The sequence below is a fragment of the Pseudogymnoascus verrucosus genome (assembly GCF_001662655.1).
Source record: "Pseudogymnoascus verrucosus strain UAMH 10579 unplaced genomic scaffold scaffold_41, whole genome shotgun sequence".
In the NCBI taxonomy this organism is placed as follows: domain Eukaryota; kingdom Fungi; phylum Ascomycota; class Leotiomycetes; order Thelebolales; family Thelebolaceae; genus Pseudogymnoascus; species Pseudogymnoascus verrucosus.
This window is the reverse complement of record NW_017263692.1, coordinates 30732-45693: the sequence shown is the minus strand read 5'-3', so window position 1 is coordinate 45693 and position 14962 is coordinate 30732. Positions and strand designations below refer to the sequence as shown.

At 50.1% G+C, this 14962-nt stretch overlaps 5 protein-coding genes across 5 annotated transcripts; 3 read left to right on the top strand and 2 right to left on the bottom strand.

Annotated features, from left to right (window-relative positions):
* The first annotated feature begins 366 nt into the window (after positions 1-366).
* Positions 367-1857, top strand: VE01_06960 (uncharacterized protein). Its single transcript, XM_018276397.2, has one exon. The coding sequence runs from the start codon at positions 426-428 to the stop codon at positions 1710-1712; it is 1287 nt and encodes a 428-aa protein (XP_018127872.1). The 5' UTR covers positions 367-425; the 3' UTR covers positions 1713-1857.
* MET6 (methionine-synthesizing 5- methyltetrahydropteroyltriglutamate--homocysteine methyltransferase) lies at positions 1841-4792 on the bottom strand. Its single transcript, XM_018276396.2, has 3 exons — positions 4573-4792; positions 4279-4498; positions 1841-4219 (listed from the first exon to the last, which is right to left on the bottom strand). Exons 1-3 carry the CDS (start codon positions 4581-4583, stop codon positions 2144-2146), a joined length of 2307 nt encoding a protein of 768 aa, XP_018127923.1. The 5' UTR covers positions 4584-4792; the 3' UTR covers positions 1841-2143.
* Positions 4793-5772: 980 nt separating this feature from the next.
* Positions 5773-8424, top strand: VE01_06958 (uncharacterized protein; the record flags this gene model as incomplete). The annotated part of the gene is made up of 2 exons (XM_018276395.1): positions 5773-6952; positions 7010-8424. 2 exons carry the CDS (start codon positions 5773-5775, stop codon positions 8422-8424), a joined length of 2595 nt encoding a protein of 864 aa, XP_018127924.1.
* A 314-nt stretch (positions 8425-8738) lies between these two features.
* On the bottom strand, positions 8739-10205 carry VE01_06957 (uncharacterized protein). The gene is made up of 5 exons (XM_018276394.2): positions 10114-10205; positions 9470-10056; positions 9156-9337; positions 8985-9096; positions 8739-8930 (listed from the first exon to the last, which is right to left on the bottom strand). The coding sequence occupies exons 2-5, from the start codon at positions 9635-9637 to the stop codon at positions 8925-8927; spliced, it is 468 nt and encodes a 155-aa protein (XP_018127927.2). The 5' UTR covers positions 9638-10056; positions 10114-10205; the 3' UTR covers positions 8739-8924.
* Positions 10206-11656: 1451 nt separating this feature from the next.
* On the top strand, positions 11657-14919 carry VE01_06956 (uncharacterized protein). The gene is made up of 3 exons (XM_018276393.2): positions 11657-12899; positions 12970-13285; positions 13351-14919. The coding sequence occupies exons 1-3, from the start codon at positions 12181-12183 to the stop codon at positions 14851-14853; spliced, it is 2538 nt and encodes an 845-aa protein (XP_018127928.1). The 5' UTR covers positions 11657-12180; the 3' UTR covers positions 14854-14919.
* The last annotated feature ends 43 nt before the right edge of the window (positions 14920-14962 follow it).

Genomic DNA, 14962 nt, shown 5'->3' with positions numbered 1-14962 from the left:
TTCCGTTATACATATCCTATCCAGGAGTCTTGATCTCGTGAACATTTCCTCATACGGATTGTAGATTAATCCAACAAATTGTTCCAGTCCGGCCTACGGCCCACATTCGCCGACTTTGTTCGTTGGCCATCCGGTTTGATACAGCCAAACTGTATCGTTAACGTCGTAACTACGAGACCCGGGATTACCAAGAATTACCAAGGTGCACAGTAACTAGGGCTTATCCCCACAGTAGAATAGGCAGTCGAATTGATCTCTTCAAATCCATCCAACAGTGTGTCGTGAAGGACTACTATCATGTGACTAGTCTATTATAAACCCTATTTTTGGCCCAGCGATCCCCTGCCCCTAATAACTGTCCCCGCACGACCCCTCGAAACCGAAAAGCACATGTGAATCCCACAGGTATCATTCCTCGTCCTATTATGGCACACCAGGCGCACGCCATCCCGTGGGGTGTCCTATCCTCCAACTTCAAGTTTACCTCTAAATCAGCACGACACGGAGATGAAACGAATTTGTTTCCTCGCAAGAATCCAGCACAAGGAAAGGAGCTGATGTATTTTGCTCACGGCTTTGCTCAAGCTGTGGAGTCTATGTCACGAACTGAGCGAGAGAACTATCCATCGTCCTACGATGTGACTGGGTCTAACGACCTTCTCATCGACGATGTTACGGAGTCTAAAATAAGGAATACGGTTCGAAGATATCGCATGGCAATTACTCGGGGAAAACAGAGGGGCTACTGCCCTTCGCCTTGCCCTGTAACCTACATGCACGGATGCACTTGTCCGCTTTCCCCAGTGGATAGGTCTATATTACCATGGAAACTCGAGGATAATCTCAACCAGTGTGTGGAATATCCCTCTCCCCACCACGACTCCACGGAGCTATTTAAAACCCTCCTCCTCCACGGCCAAATAGACGCTCTCCTCCGCATCGCCGCACAGCCATCTGCCAGTATAGAGATTATATGGGCGCCAGTATGCTGCAGGGGGCAGATTGGCTGGGGCGAGCTGATGCGGTCAACTCTCATGTCCTACATCTGCCTAAACGTATCTTTCCTCAAGCCAGAAACATACGACGCCACAGCCCGCGCGGCATACTTGAGGGAGGAGCACCGAAACCCGCCAACAAAGCCAGAGGATCTCGATTACCGTAAGGCGGAGGGCTATGAGAGGATGCTGAAACGATGCACTGCTCGTGCTGCATATGGTGTGCATCTTTATCCTCACCAAGAGTTCTTTGGGGTCGGTCCAGATGGATCCGTTGACCAGAATTGGCGAGATAGCAACCCCACCATGCCCGTACTAGAGACTCATAACCTCCATGAATATATGCCGCTCAGGTCAGATATACCCGTTGTCACCCGGTACCTACAGCAGAAAGGATTGCCCCTCGAACTTGCGCCAGAGGTCCTGGATCATGCAGAGTATATACCACGGCGGCGGCTACCAATTGCTGATGATCCGTTGCATCCGGAGAATTCTGAGGAGCTGCGCAAGTATCTGAAGTACTGCTGGAAGCTTTTAGTCTGGTGCAATGTGGTTGCAGAGGGAACTGGGAAGAAAATCAACTGGGTGTATGAAATCACGCAGTGTATCTTGGACCTGTGGGGAGTTGATGAACTGAAAAGGAGAACAATACATTACTATGTGATAGACCGTGAGTATTTGCAACTACCGCGTGTCGACGGATATTCCTTCATATGATTGGGGCTGCTAAGAGGCAGGCACTATGAAGCGGAAGCATTTTCCACTAAATTCATACAACAACAATACCAACAGCACGATAGCACTTGGGATAGAACATATCACATTATCAAGAGACAAATCAACTGTTCCCGGTTGAATGGGCTTGTATTTTTTTTAACTACTTCCCCGCCAACCTTCTACACAACAGATGAAATCCATCTATGAGAAAGTCAAATAAATCCGCTGAGGTAAAAAGATCAAAACGCCTGATTGGGTCTGCCCGGTTGATGGACACCCTTATACCGCTTCCCACAATGCTGTTGAAATCCCACCCATAGTATCTTTTTAGACCCTCTTGCCCAAAACCCAGAGAACGCCGATGTTGAGATCGTCCCCTTCATAATGATCACAACTACTATTATCATATAATTATGTATCAAACTGCCACTTTAAGTGGACTTGGCGTACTTCTCACGGAAGAACTTGGCGGCGTTGACCATGTTGACCAAGGCGGCCTTGGTCTCGGCCCACTGGCGGGTCTTAAGGCCACAGTCGGGGTCGATCCAGAGCTGGTCTGGCTTGAGGTACTGGAGCATCTCCTCGATGCGGTCCTTGATCTCTTGCTCGCTTGGGATACGGGGAGAGTGGATGTCGTAGACACCTGGGCCGATGTGGCGGGGGTAGGCCTCGTCGACGAAGACCTTGAGGAGCTTGGCATCGGACTTGGAGTTCTCGATGGAGAGGACATCGGCATCGAGGGCGGCGATGGCGTGGAAGAAGTCCTGGAACTCGGAGTAACAGAAGTGAGAGTGGATCTGGGTGGAGTCCTCAACACCGGCGACGGACAGGCGGAAAGACTTGACGGCCCAGTCGAGGTAGGCAACGCGCTCCTTGCCGGCGCGGAGGGGAAGACCCTCACGGAGAGCGGGCTCATCGACCTGGATGACGAACACACCGGCGTTCTGGAGGTCAACAACCTCATCACGGAGAGCAAGAGCAAGCTGCTCAGCCTGGACGGACTGGTGAACATCGTCACGGGGGAACGACCATCTGAGGCAGGTGATTGGGCCAGTCAACATTCCCTTCATTGGCTTCTTGGAGATGGAGACGGCGTATTTGGACTCCTTGACGGTCATTGGGGCTGGGCGGGAGATATCACCGACAACAATCGGTGGGCGAACGCAGCGGGAACCGTAAGACTGAACCCATCCGTTGGTGGTGAAAGCATAACCATCGAGACGCTCACCAAAGTACTGGACCATGTCGTTACGCTCCGGCTCACCGTGAACGTAGACATCGAGGTCAAGCTCCTCTTGGATCTTGACAACCTCTTCGATCTCCTTCTCAATGAACTTCTCGTACTCAGCAGCGGTGATCTCGCCCTTGGTGAACTTGTTACGGTAAATGCGGATCTCCTTGGTCTGGGGGAAGGAACCAATGGTGGTGGTGGGGAACATTGGGAGGCCAAGCTTCTCCTGTTGCTGGGAGATACGGACAGGGAACTCAGACTTGCGGTTGTACATGGCTGGGGTAACCTTCGACTGGCGGTCCTTGACGGCGGGGTCGTTGGTGCGCTTGGAGGTAGCACGAGCCTGGACAGACTTGGCGTTGGCCTCAAGGGCCTCACGGACGGAGTCTGGGCCCTCGGTGACGGCCTTGGCGATGATGGCAACCTCAGCAGCCTTCTCGACGGCGAAGGAGAACCAATCGGCGATCTCAGCGTCAAGCTTCTTCTCGCTGGCGAGAGTGTGAGGGGTGTGGAGGAGGGAAGAGGAGGTGGCGACAATGACACGCTCCTTGCCAACCTTCTGGATGGCGGACTCAACGACCTCAATGGCACGCTTGAGGTTGGTCTTCCAGATGTTGCGACCATCGACAACACCGGCAGAGAGGATGGTCTTTGGGCCAAGGGCCTTGACAACCTCATCGAGCTGCTCTGGGTTGCGGACAAGGTCGATGTGGAGACCGTAGATGTCCTGGGGAAGGGCATCGACGTTGTGGACGATGTCACCGAAGTAGGTGGCGAGAACGATCTTGGGGATGGCATCTCCGAGAGCGGCAAGCTTCTCGTAGGTTGGCTTGAAGGCAGCCTTGACCTTTGGTGCGAGATCGAAGACCAGGGTTGGCTCATCGATCTGGACGGTCTCAGCACCGGCAGCCTTGAGCTTCTTGAGGAGCTCAATGTAAACTGGGACAAGTTTGTCAATCAAAGAGATTGGGTCAACGGTCTGGTTACGGTCTGGCTTTCCGAGGGCAAGGAAAGAAACTGGTCCAACGAGGACGGGGCGGGTGGTGATGCCAGCCTCCTTGGCCTCAACGAACTCGTTGACAGCCTTTGGGCTCTCAACAAGCTTGAACTCCTGGTTGTCCTGGAGGGTTGGCTTGACGTAATGGTAGTTCGAATCGAACCACTTAACCATCTCCAGAGATGGGACATCGACGCCCTCCTTCTGGAGACCACGGCCCATAGCGAAGTACTCATCAACAGCGTTGAGCTTGTACTTGGTGTACCTCTCTGGGACAGCCTGATTGGATGGATTAGCAGCTGTAACAAGAGCTCGAAGGTATGGGAATTTGTGCTTACGTTGAAGTCCTGGATGTGGGTAAGGACCTGATCGTAGAGAGCGAAGTCGTTGGATGGGATGATGTCGACACCGGCATCTTTCTGGATCTTCCAGTGAGCAAGACGGAGGCGCTTGGCCTCAGCGAGGAGCTCATCCTGGGTGATCTTTCCACCCCAGTAGTTCTCGGTGGCCTTCTTGAGGTCACGGTTCGCACCCATGCGAGGGAAACCGAGGATAGCTCTGTAGACTTGTCATTAGCAGTTGGTCTTTGAAATAATCTCGATGGATGGGAGAAGAGGGGTAAGTTAACATACGATTGAACCATCTTGGCTGTGGGTTGTGAAGAGAGAGAGGTGAAGGGTTTGTGAAGAAGACTGAAGGGTTCTACTTCCTGTAGTAGTAAGGAAGATAGATGTCAAAAGTCTATCTGACTTTATGAAGAGTAGATGAGGGTTTTTTTGGAGGAGGAGGAGATGATGAAAGAAGAGGGAGAATAAGGGAGAAAGAAGGAGAAGAAGTAGAAGAGGAAAGAGGGGGCGGGGCGGTGAGATGCGAGTAGACGAGTAGAGTAGACTAGATTTTGATTTTCGGAGGGGTAATTGTTTTGGTTACTGTGATGGTGGGGTCTTTTTGGCTCCTGGGTCGGAGGCGAGAGGGCGGGGTGATGGCGTGATTCGTCAAAATGCCCGATACCCGTTAAATAATGAAGAAATGCCCCGTGTATCGGGATACATGGGAGGAGGGGTGGAGGGGTTGTGGGGTGTTTGAGGGCTATGGTAGGTTGGAAGGTATGGGAGGGGTTGGTTGGAGGGGTGATGTCGCTCAAAAAACGTTTTATTAGGACAGGTTAAGGTATGGGTATGAGCTGTAAAGCTGGTCTGTAGTCCGATCGTGTGATGAAGCTTTATCGGGTTTGAAAGAGGCTCTTGGTGCGTTTGGAGTTTGGTGGTGTAAATATGACCACACACATAAAACAAAAGTAGTTGTGGTTGATTAACGGTCAACCGTTAATACGCACAGTCGTTTCTGAAATATGTACGAGTGAGACAGTTCACCCTCCGATCATCGAGATACGTACAGACAGTACTACAGTAGTATTAAAGTATCTCCGATATGCCCTCAAAAGCCCTAAAAGCCCGAAAAGGGCAGGAACGACCCTCTCAAGTTTCCCAATTGCTGTTATGGCAAGTACGATCGATACAATAGAATACAATATTTCATGAAAATGGAAGGAGTACTGCTCGTTCGTTCCTGCCAGTACAGTGATGTCCCCTACTGTGACGTCTGTAGCTTCGTTGGTCCCTTTCTCTCTGTCCATGACCCATCCAGCTTCTTCTCTGTGCTTTTTTTGTGAGCTCTATTCTCACTGTTTTCTTTGTCGTCTGTCATCTTCAAATTGAGCCATGAGAGGCAATACATGTTGCATTGCTCGTGGGTCTCCTTCACCAGACGGCAGGCCACCTCGCCAAGTCAATCCGGTCTCGGTGCATCCGCAGGCATCGGGAAATGCACGCATGGTGTCGTGGAGTTCCCGATTTTCAAAATCCGAGGACGCTGCGGAACTGCATGCTATTTTTAAAGGTGACAATCTCGATGATGGGGATGATTCAAATTTGAAGAAACGACGTGCTGGCGGGTCAAAGCTACAAAAACGCTTCTCGCGCGACTTGACACTCACAAACCAGAGATCCCCAACGTCGACCGTTGCGATTAGCGAGGAGGAGGTCGCACGCCGTGAAGAGGTGAAGCGTATCCGCGCTAAGAGATTACAAGAAGAACTCGGGGACATACGTGTTTACGACGAGGATGCGACACCTCTTTGCGCCAGCCCGTTCGGACAGACATCGAAAGGTGCAGCTAATGATTCAGATGATACCTCTCAAGACGATTCAGTAAATGATATTATCAATGCTTACTCCAGCCATCGTGTCGATCCCGGTGACAATCAACCGCTCCCATCTCGCAAAATGGCCGTCGATACACCAAACAGGTCGGATTCGGCCCTTGAGGACCCGGAAACCCCCTTGCCTCCCGTTCTGAACCCCCAGAATACCCCTAATATCGGCGATACATCAATTGGGCGTACCTCTTGGAGACTATCATTTACATCTCCGCAGCGAGCCAGGTGTTTGCGAGCGCTTAGCTTGTCCAATCCTGAAGACCAGAGCACAAACAATGCCAACCTGACAGTGCCTACCTCTGAGCATCCGCCCTCCCCTGGCAAGAAGAAGAGATGGCTGAACAGCGGATACCGACGGTCTCTGGAGGCTCAACATTCCAGTGCAACTTCAGGTGAACTAACTGCAGGACCTCACATTCCGGAAAAGGCATCCGCAATCCCACTTCATGAGATGCAAATCTCCCAACGCTTGGCGTCTGCAGGCACTTACATTCCACAACAGCAGTCATCTGAGTACAAAGACATAACCCTTGACGGCGAACCTGTAAGTCCCGAAGATGGGTTTCGAGAAATTAACACCAGAAGATCTCGATATTTTTGCAACATTTCTGGCTCAGCCTTTAGTGAAAGCAAGGTTCCAAGAACGTGGGGTCAGGTTCTGGGCGATGGAACTTCATCATCGCATAAACCAGACGATGAAGATAGTCCCGGGCAAACTTACAAATCATCACCAGGACCGCAGCTATCGCTAACCATTATGCAAGGACAGAATATCGTACCAAGTTATTTGCAGGGTGAGAGTGGCTTGATTTCACTAACATGTGCAATTTATTGATTCTGAGATTCTCTAGTTCCGCGTATTGTAATAACCAAGCCGGACGAGGAGATCGATGAAATCAACCCCGTGATCAGAAGACACCAGCAGCACAGCGGAGAAGGCTACTCATCAAGGGAAAGCAAAAGCCGTATGAGATACCCTCTACCTTCCACTTCACCCAAAGCCGACGTGAACGAATATATGGAAAACCCAGTGTGCTCAGGAGCTCCCAATTCACCTGTGATGAATAAGCGTCAGCCCTCTACGCCATTAACTAGCAAATTCTCAGAAGACTTCGACGAACCAGGCTCTAAATCCAGCTTTCGGTCATCGGTTTTATCAGCAATGAGGCTCTCGGGGCTTGGAAGGCTCACTGGAAGCTTTGATAGCGAAGACCCTTTCGATTCAGTCACCACTGACCGTCAATCTGGTCATAATAAAGCGAGACCTGCTAAAAATGGAACTCCCGTTCGAACCGCATCGAGAAAGGAATCGGTATCCTTGGACCGCGCGAAAAGTTATTCAATGGAAAGCACGGAAATTATGTGGACGAAGGCGTTCCGTCAATCAATCGATGGAAACTCGTGTGGTGCCGAATCTGGAGTAAGGCAGTCAAGTCCCACTGGAAAACGAAGCAAGCTTGACGGAAAGACTAATAATAAACATACGAAGAGAAACGAACAGACATTGACCGATGAAACAGATAGATCCAGACGCTCTTCTCGAAGCAATCGGTCGAGTGTTGTGATACCCCCAGAGTCCTGGGCTAATTTCCCGAGCCACAGGCGTGAAAGCCGTCGTGGGAGTACTGAGCACGACGATGTCGTTGCCAGATCTGATTTCGCTATCAGGGAGCTACTTGACGGACTACATGGAGATGCCTCCACTACTAAGAACCCGCAGCAAAATCATCAGGAGGAATCTCTCCGCCAGCGTCTTCCTGGAAGGCTGACTGCGAAAGTTCGGACGTCGTTTGACAGATTTCTCACCAAACAAAACAAAGCGTCCACCGACACAGCATATGGTCTCCACTCGAGTTCAAGTGCAGACAAGGAACTGGGAGATCTCAAGGCAGATATACTCTCTCGCAGCCCTCGTCGCGGTGCGACCCAAAAATATCAACGCCCCGAGACCAGTAAACCGATATACCAAGGGATCCCCGATGCCCCCAACATTCCTCGTCGGGGCAGCATGGACGATCTCCGTGGGAGGAAAGAGACAAGTGACGATCTCTTCAGGCCAGAGGCGAGGGCAAAAATCAACCGTGCGAAGCGCAGAGAGAAGTATAAGACGTGGAGTGGCCGCGAAAAGAGTCACATGGCGGATGTGATGGCGTTGAGGCAGAGCACGGTGGATTTTATGAAGCAGGCGCAGGTTATGGAAGGGGTGGAGAGGGAGAGGGCGTTGAGGGCTGCGGATGAGGTGTTGGAGAGGAGTGTGGTGCGGTAGTGTGGGGGGTGGGGTGTTGAGGTGGCTGGGAGTTGTTTTGGAGGGAGGGGCGTTGCTTGTGGGATTGTATTACCTTCTGTGAGTACTAATGGGGTGGTTGTAGGAGTATTGATTGATAGTAGAGATTATGGTATAAGGTTTGTCAAGAGAAGTTTCGTAAATTGTCTGTGTAGAGATAGGAAATCAAACGTGTTAGGCAGCACAATGTCTGCTGATCTCCATTTGGCAAATGGATGTGTCCACGGATCATAACTTGCTTGATATATAATCTAATACATAAAAGGCGGAAGATGGATAGTCAAACTTGGAGCTGTCGATAACTTATATGATATTTCTGCGCTATAGATACTATCCGATCTATAATTTCGTTAATACCCCTTCTTCCCCTTTGTTACTTGGGCATCTCTCCACAACCATCCCTTTCATGGTTACTGAACTCGCCAATACGAGTTTCAGCGTCCTACCTTTAGGCAAGTCTGCACAGAATCTCCGTTCGTAATTTATGCCTATATATCCACATCAGCAAGCCCATGTTTTCCGGGATGAAGGAAGAGCCGTACAGGGAGGCAATAGTAAATACTATAGCACTTAACAGGGTAAGACCCAAACGAGTAAAGAAGGCGATAGTTATCTTTATAACAGTTGAAGTTATGATAAGTATTTGTTCCCCACCTGATATACATTAGCATGAGACCCGACTTAGGTTTTCATCCACTTTAGGGAGGACGTACCCGGAGTAACTATACAACGCGCGACTCTGAGCAGTAGAGTCGATGTGAGAGGTGAATGTCGTACCACCGCTGAAAGTGCCGCTAATGGCGTTGCCCTCCCAGTTCACGTAGCCGGAGAGGTCGAGGTAGCAGGTGTCATCGGGTTGCTCGCCGTTTTGCGAGTTGGCCCCGTTGGAGTAGTACTAGTGTTGTGTTTAGCGGGTGAGTCGGAGCGGAGTTGGGGGATGAAAAGGGGGTGGGGTGGGAGGTGGGAGGTGGGAGGTGGGGAAGGAAATGGAAATGGAAATGGAAGAAGGGGGAGGGGGATAACGAACGTTCATCTGGGAGTAAAACGGAGTTCCAAATACGTTGCAGTTTGAGAGGTAGACAGTCTCCGTGGCGCGTTTCTCGAGGGGGGCGTCGCCTGAGGGGAAGTCGAGAGATACTGGGGTTGCTGTGGTTGCGAGGATGAGGGATGAGAGGGTGAGTAGGGAGAGCTTCATTTTGTATGAGGCTTGAATTGTTGATGATGGATGTGTTTTGTAGTCCGTGCAGTTCTTCACAGAGACTATAGTCGAAGTCGGCGATGAGAGAATCTGGGCCTTTTATATGCTCTGTTCATATACACAGCGATGAGAACCGTTAAGCTCTTAGCCGTAAGCTTATTCCACCCCACCCTTTTCGAATTCAATATTTAGCTGCAACGCAATGCAGGTCGATTACAGCATCCGCCCTGGTGATCCCCGTGGACAAGCCTTACATTCTAACGGGTCGGTGTCTATCATTCGGTCTGGCCAGAGGAGGCACTCGCATTGGCAGCTGGTTGGGTAGGTGGTTTTTGCCAAGATGGTTAAGCAATCGGGTGAAATGCTCCATGTCTGTTGAATGCTCGAAGAGGATACCCGGTGCATGGCCTCAGTATCTATACCTCGGTTATAATCAGATGGTAATTAAATGGCGAAACTTATATTGCATATACCAATAAAGATGCGGGGCGCGAGGCTGTCATCGCAGTGCTTGCATCCAATATCAGAACCGCACATTCTTATTGGGGGGCTGGGCTGACCTGGTGTATCTGAGAATTGGGATGCACCCGCGGGTCTCAGTAATCGCCGCTATTAAAGGGCAAGTTGCGGTTAAGAGATTCCCTAGCTAATCGGAATGCGTCCTACTCATAGAATGCCCCATGCTTTTCATTTAGACTTAAATGGGGTCTGAAACGGATCCTAGTCTTCTCGGACCCATTCTTCCTCTTTTCGAGACCCACCATAGCGCATATTTCAGGGGTGTTGAGCCACGAGCAACTTCGGAGTCTTTATCACAACTCACACATAAGGCTGAGATGTAAAGACTAGTAGTTAATGATGAACGAGAAGCTGAAGAACTATCAATTGTAAGCGTTATGCAGCATGCGGCAGCTAAAGTACTATAGGGACCGGGCCGAGACTTTGGTGTGGCAGGGGGACTGTCCCGTGGAGTAAGTATGCAACCATCGCCATTAATTTCGACACACTATGTGATTCGTTAAAATGATGCCTCTGGTAAGCCCTCGTGGTATTGCCACCGATACTCGTCCAACAGAAATGCAATGTCGGTAGCTTTAATCTCGATAGTGTATGGATGCCTCCTTACTCAGGTTAGTTACGGCCGTCACGTGGCGCCCTCGAGACTCGGGCCGTTACGGTTTAATCGCGACTGCAAGCCTAAGGCACGCAGCGCAAGGAAGCCTTAGGCAAACAGGGAGTTAGCAGAGTCGGGGTTTCAGGTATTTAAGGAAACAGGAATAGAGGGTTATACCTTCATCTTTTTTGTATCCTTCGTAGTAGACCTATAGGATAGAATACAGCATTACCTCCAACTCGCACTCCTACATGCACCTACAGAGAGCCGTATTCCCTGTGTTCTTACAGATAGCTTTAATCCCGATAGTGAGTCCTTTCCCACCGGACTCCGGCCGGCTGCGCTTTTATTATCACTGAATGTGACTACTAGTTTTATTAATTGTGTTATATAACAACCATACCAACTAGAAATTGGGAAATATCTCATCCTGATATATGTAAACTAAGGAAAAAAGAAGAGGTTCTGTTAGCCGCCCATGAAGAGGGTGTTTACCGATAACGTTACGAAGTAGTGTCCGCACTGCAAAGACCCATGGATCACCACATGAAGCAAGGCGTAAAACGTATCATATAGGTGGCTATTGGTGATCAAGTTCCGAAATATGGAGTCGGGACCAATGTGGAAGGAGAGGATTTAACAAAGACAGTCGGTACTGACCAAAGACAGCGACGATGACTCCGCTACAATGAACAATCTCGGTCATCCGTCGAAGGCAACATGTTCATATCATTAAAAGATGGGTATTATATGTTATACGCTACAGATTGTGTGCTACAATTTACTCATAGTCCCCGAAACCGGGCTGCTTCCGGGCTTCTTCTACCCTATGCGCTTATGTAATCATACATAATGGGCTGGAGCAATCTCCGCTCGTATCTGTCCTTCCATCCATCCATTACAGCTACTATTCTGCAGTTCTACTTTTGGACTGCCTATCCTCTCCATCCATGCTACCTGTTGCTGTCAAATCCAAAGTCAGTATGGGTTTCTCACTGGGATGTGCATGAGATGAAACGCCTCATGGGACGGGCTGGTGACGATGATTACCGATTGGGGAAACATCGGAACCGTGGGGTAGATCCGCACTAAGTAAATATGGAAGCTGGCATCGCCGAAAGGACGAGGCGCGTCGCATTTGTTTGTCTCGCTCAAATCCCGGGGCTGTCATCACACCACTCAGTGGTCATTCCTTCAATTTTTAGTTATAAATGGTGTGGGGACAACGCTACAAATGGCACTCCAACGCAGCATCCGAAACTCCGCGGTATCGGTGGATCGGCCCTGTGGCGGGGTTGAATATAACACGCCGAAACTAAGGCCGGAGAAGTTCCAGCTCGTGGGGGAATAAATATCGTACTTCAATGGCCCTTTCTCCTTCTTAAAATACATAAATCAATCCTACGGGCAATAATTACTATACAGAATGGCTCAAGAAAACACAGAACCACCGACGCCACCGTCGCCGATTGAAACCCTCGACATTGAGGCGGTACTCGCGAAGCTTAGTACAAGTGAGAAAGTTGATCTCTTGGCTGGAATTGATTTTTGGCACACAAAGGCAATTCCAAAGCATGGAATCCCCTCACTTCGGTTTACTGACGGGCCCAACGGCGTCAGAGGAACTCGATTCTTCAACGGCGTGCCAGCAGCCTGTCTCCCATGTGGTACCGCGCTTGGTGCAACATGGAATGTCCCACTGCTCCAGGAGGCAGGTACTCTGATGGGCAAGGAAACCATTGCGAAAGGCGCGCACGTGATTTTAGGACCTACAGTGAATATGCAGAGAAGCCCACTTGGAGGAAGGGGATTTGAGTCATTCTCAGAGGACCCCGTGCTCGCAGGAAGCTCTGCTGCCGCCATAGTTAACGGAATCCAAGAGACCGGTGTCGTTGCTTCAATCAAGCATTTTATCGCCAACGACCAGGAGCACCAGAGGATGGCGGTTGACTCAATAATTACTGAGAGAGCACTGAGAGAGATATATTTGCTTCCCTTCCAGATTGCTGTTAGAGATTCAAAGCCTGGTTCGTTTATGAGTTCATACAACAAGCTCGGCGGGACACATGTTAGTGAGAATCCTCGCATCCTGGATGATATTCTGAGGAAGGAATGGGGATGGGAGGGACTAATCATGAGCGACTGGTAAGTCATCTTCCCAGATATTCAAAGAATATCGCGTGTAGCTTCATTGAAACTCATCATATATCAATAGGTACGGGACATACTCAACAAGCGAGGCGATGAACGCAGGTTTAGATTTGGAAATGCCTGGTCCGTCGAGATGGCGAGGACAGTTGGTGAATCATGCTCTTATGGCCAATAAGATCTCAAAGCAAACTCTGGATGCGAGAGTCCGCGAAGTTCTACGGCTCGTGAGCCGAGTTGCAAAAACCGGAGTCCCTGGGAATGCCCCAGAGGGATCGAGAGATACCCCAGAGACATCAGCACTCCTAAGGAAAATTGGCGGGGAAAGCATTGTTTTACTCAAGAATGACAACAAGGCACTCCCATTGGATAAGTCTAAGACAGTAAGTCATCGGCTTTGTTGCTATCTTTCCGCAAGCGACCGCTTCTAATGCTTACTTAATTTTAGGTCGCCGTTATTGGTCCAAATGCGAAGATAGCAGCTTACTGTGGTGGTGGCTCAGCTACGCTACTCCCATACTACGCTACAACGCCGTTCGATGGGATTGCGGCAAAGGCAAGTGAAACAAAATACTCGGTGGGGTGCTACTCTCACGTCCTCCTCCCACTGCTTGGTCAGAATCTGAAAACAGCGGATGGAAAAGTTGGTGTCACATTTAAAGCCTTTACCGACCCCGTTGAAGTCAGTGACCGAGAGCCGGTCGATGTCATCCACCTTGCTGATACTTACATGTATCTCGTCGATTATTACCACCCGAAACTCACGGAAGATCTCTACTGGACAGAGGTTGAAGGCTTCTTCACTCCAGATGAGGACGGAGACTTTGAATTTGGCCTGACAGTCCACGGAACCGGCAAACTTTTCTTGGACGACGAACTTCTGATTGATAATGAAACGGTGCAGCGAAGCGGTGGAAGCTTCTTTAATGTCGGTACAGTAGAAGAAGTGGGCGTGAAGAACCTCAAGGCTGGGCAGACTTATAAAATCAAAGTCGAATACGCCAGTGGCGTCACCTCCAAGCTCTCAGATTCTGACGGCGTTGTATCGTTTGGAGGCGGTGGGATAAGAATCGGTGGCGCCAAAGTGATTGACCCAACAGAGGAGATTGAGAAGGCAGTAGCGTTAGCCAAGAGCGTCGATCAAGTCGTGATCTGCGCTGGCCTTAACAAGGACTGGGAGCAAGAGGGACATGATCGGGAGCACATGGATCTTCCCGGCCGCACGAATGACCTGATTTCTGCGGTTGCAGATGCCAACCCTAACACAGTCGTCGTTATCCAGTCTGGATGCCCAGTCCGGATGCCGTGGGCCGACAAAGTCTCGAGTTTGGCGCAAGCGTGGTATGGTGGCAACGAGACTGGCAACGCCATCGCTGATGTGCTGTTCGGAGATGTTAACCCATCAGGAAAGCTGCCGCTGTCGTTCCCCGTTAGAAACGAAGATAACCCCGCCTTCCTCAACTACCGATCATCGCATGGCCGCGTCCTGTACGGCGAGGATATCTACGTAGGATACCGCTTCTACGAAGCAACCCTGAAGGCCACACAGTTCCCATTCGGACACGGTCTCTCGTACACCACCTTCCGCCTCTCCGAACTTGCGGTTACCAACGACGGGACAAACTTAACTGTGCAAGTGCTCGTTGAGAATACTGGTGACAGAGATGGGTCAGAGGTCGTGCAGGTGTACATCGCGCAGCGTGCTCCTTGTGTCAAGAGACCCCTGAAGGAACTCAAGGGATTCACAAAGGAGAATATTGCGGCTGGACAGTCGAAGGTCGTCACAGTCACTATCGAGACGAAGTATGCTACTAGCTACTGGGACGAGGAGAGGGATACATGGGTCTCGGAGAAGGATACGTACGATGTTTTGGTGGGGACGACTAGTGCAGAGACGCCGCTGAAGGCAAGCTTTGAGATTGAAGAGTCGAAATGGTGGCGGGGACTATAGAGGTAGAGTAAGGGGCATATAGGTAGCTTTACGAACCATAGGATTCAATTTAACGTATTCATGACACTGCGGATAGCAATCGGTGTGCATAATAACTGTGATTAAAAAT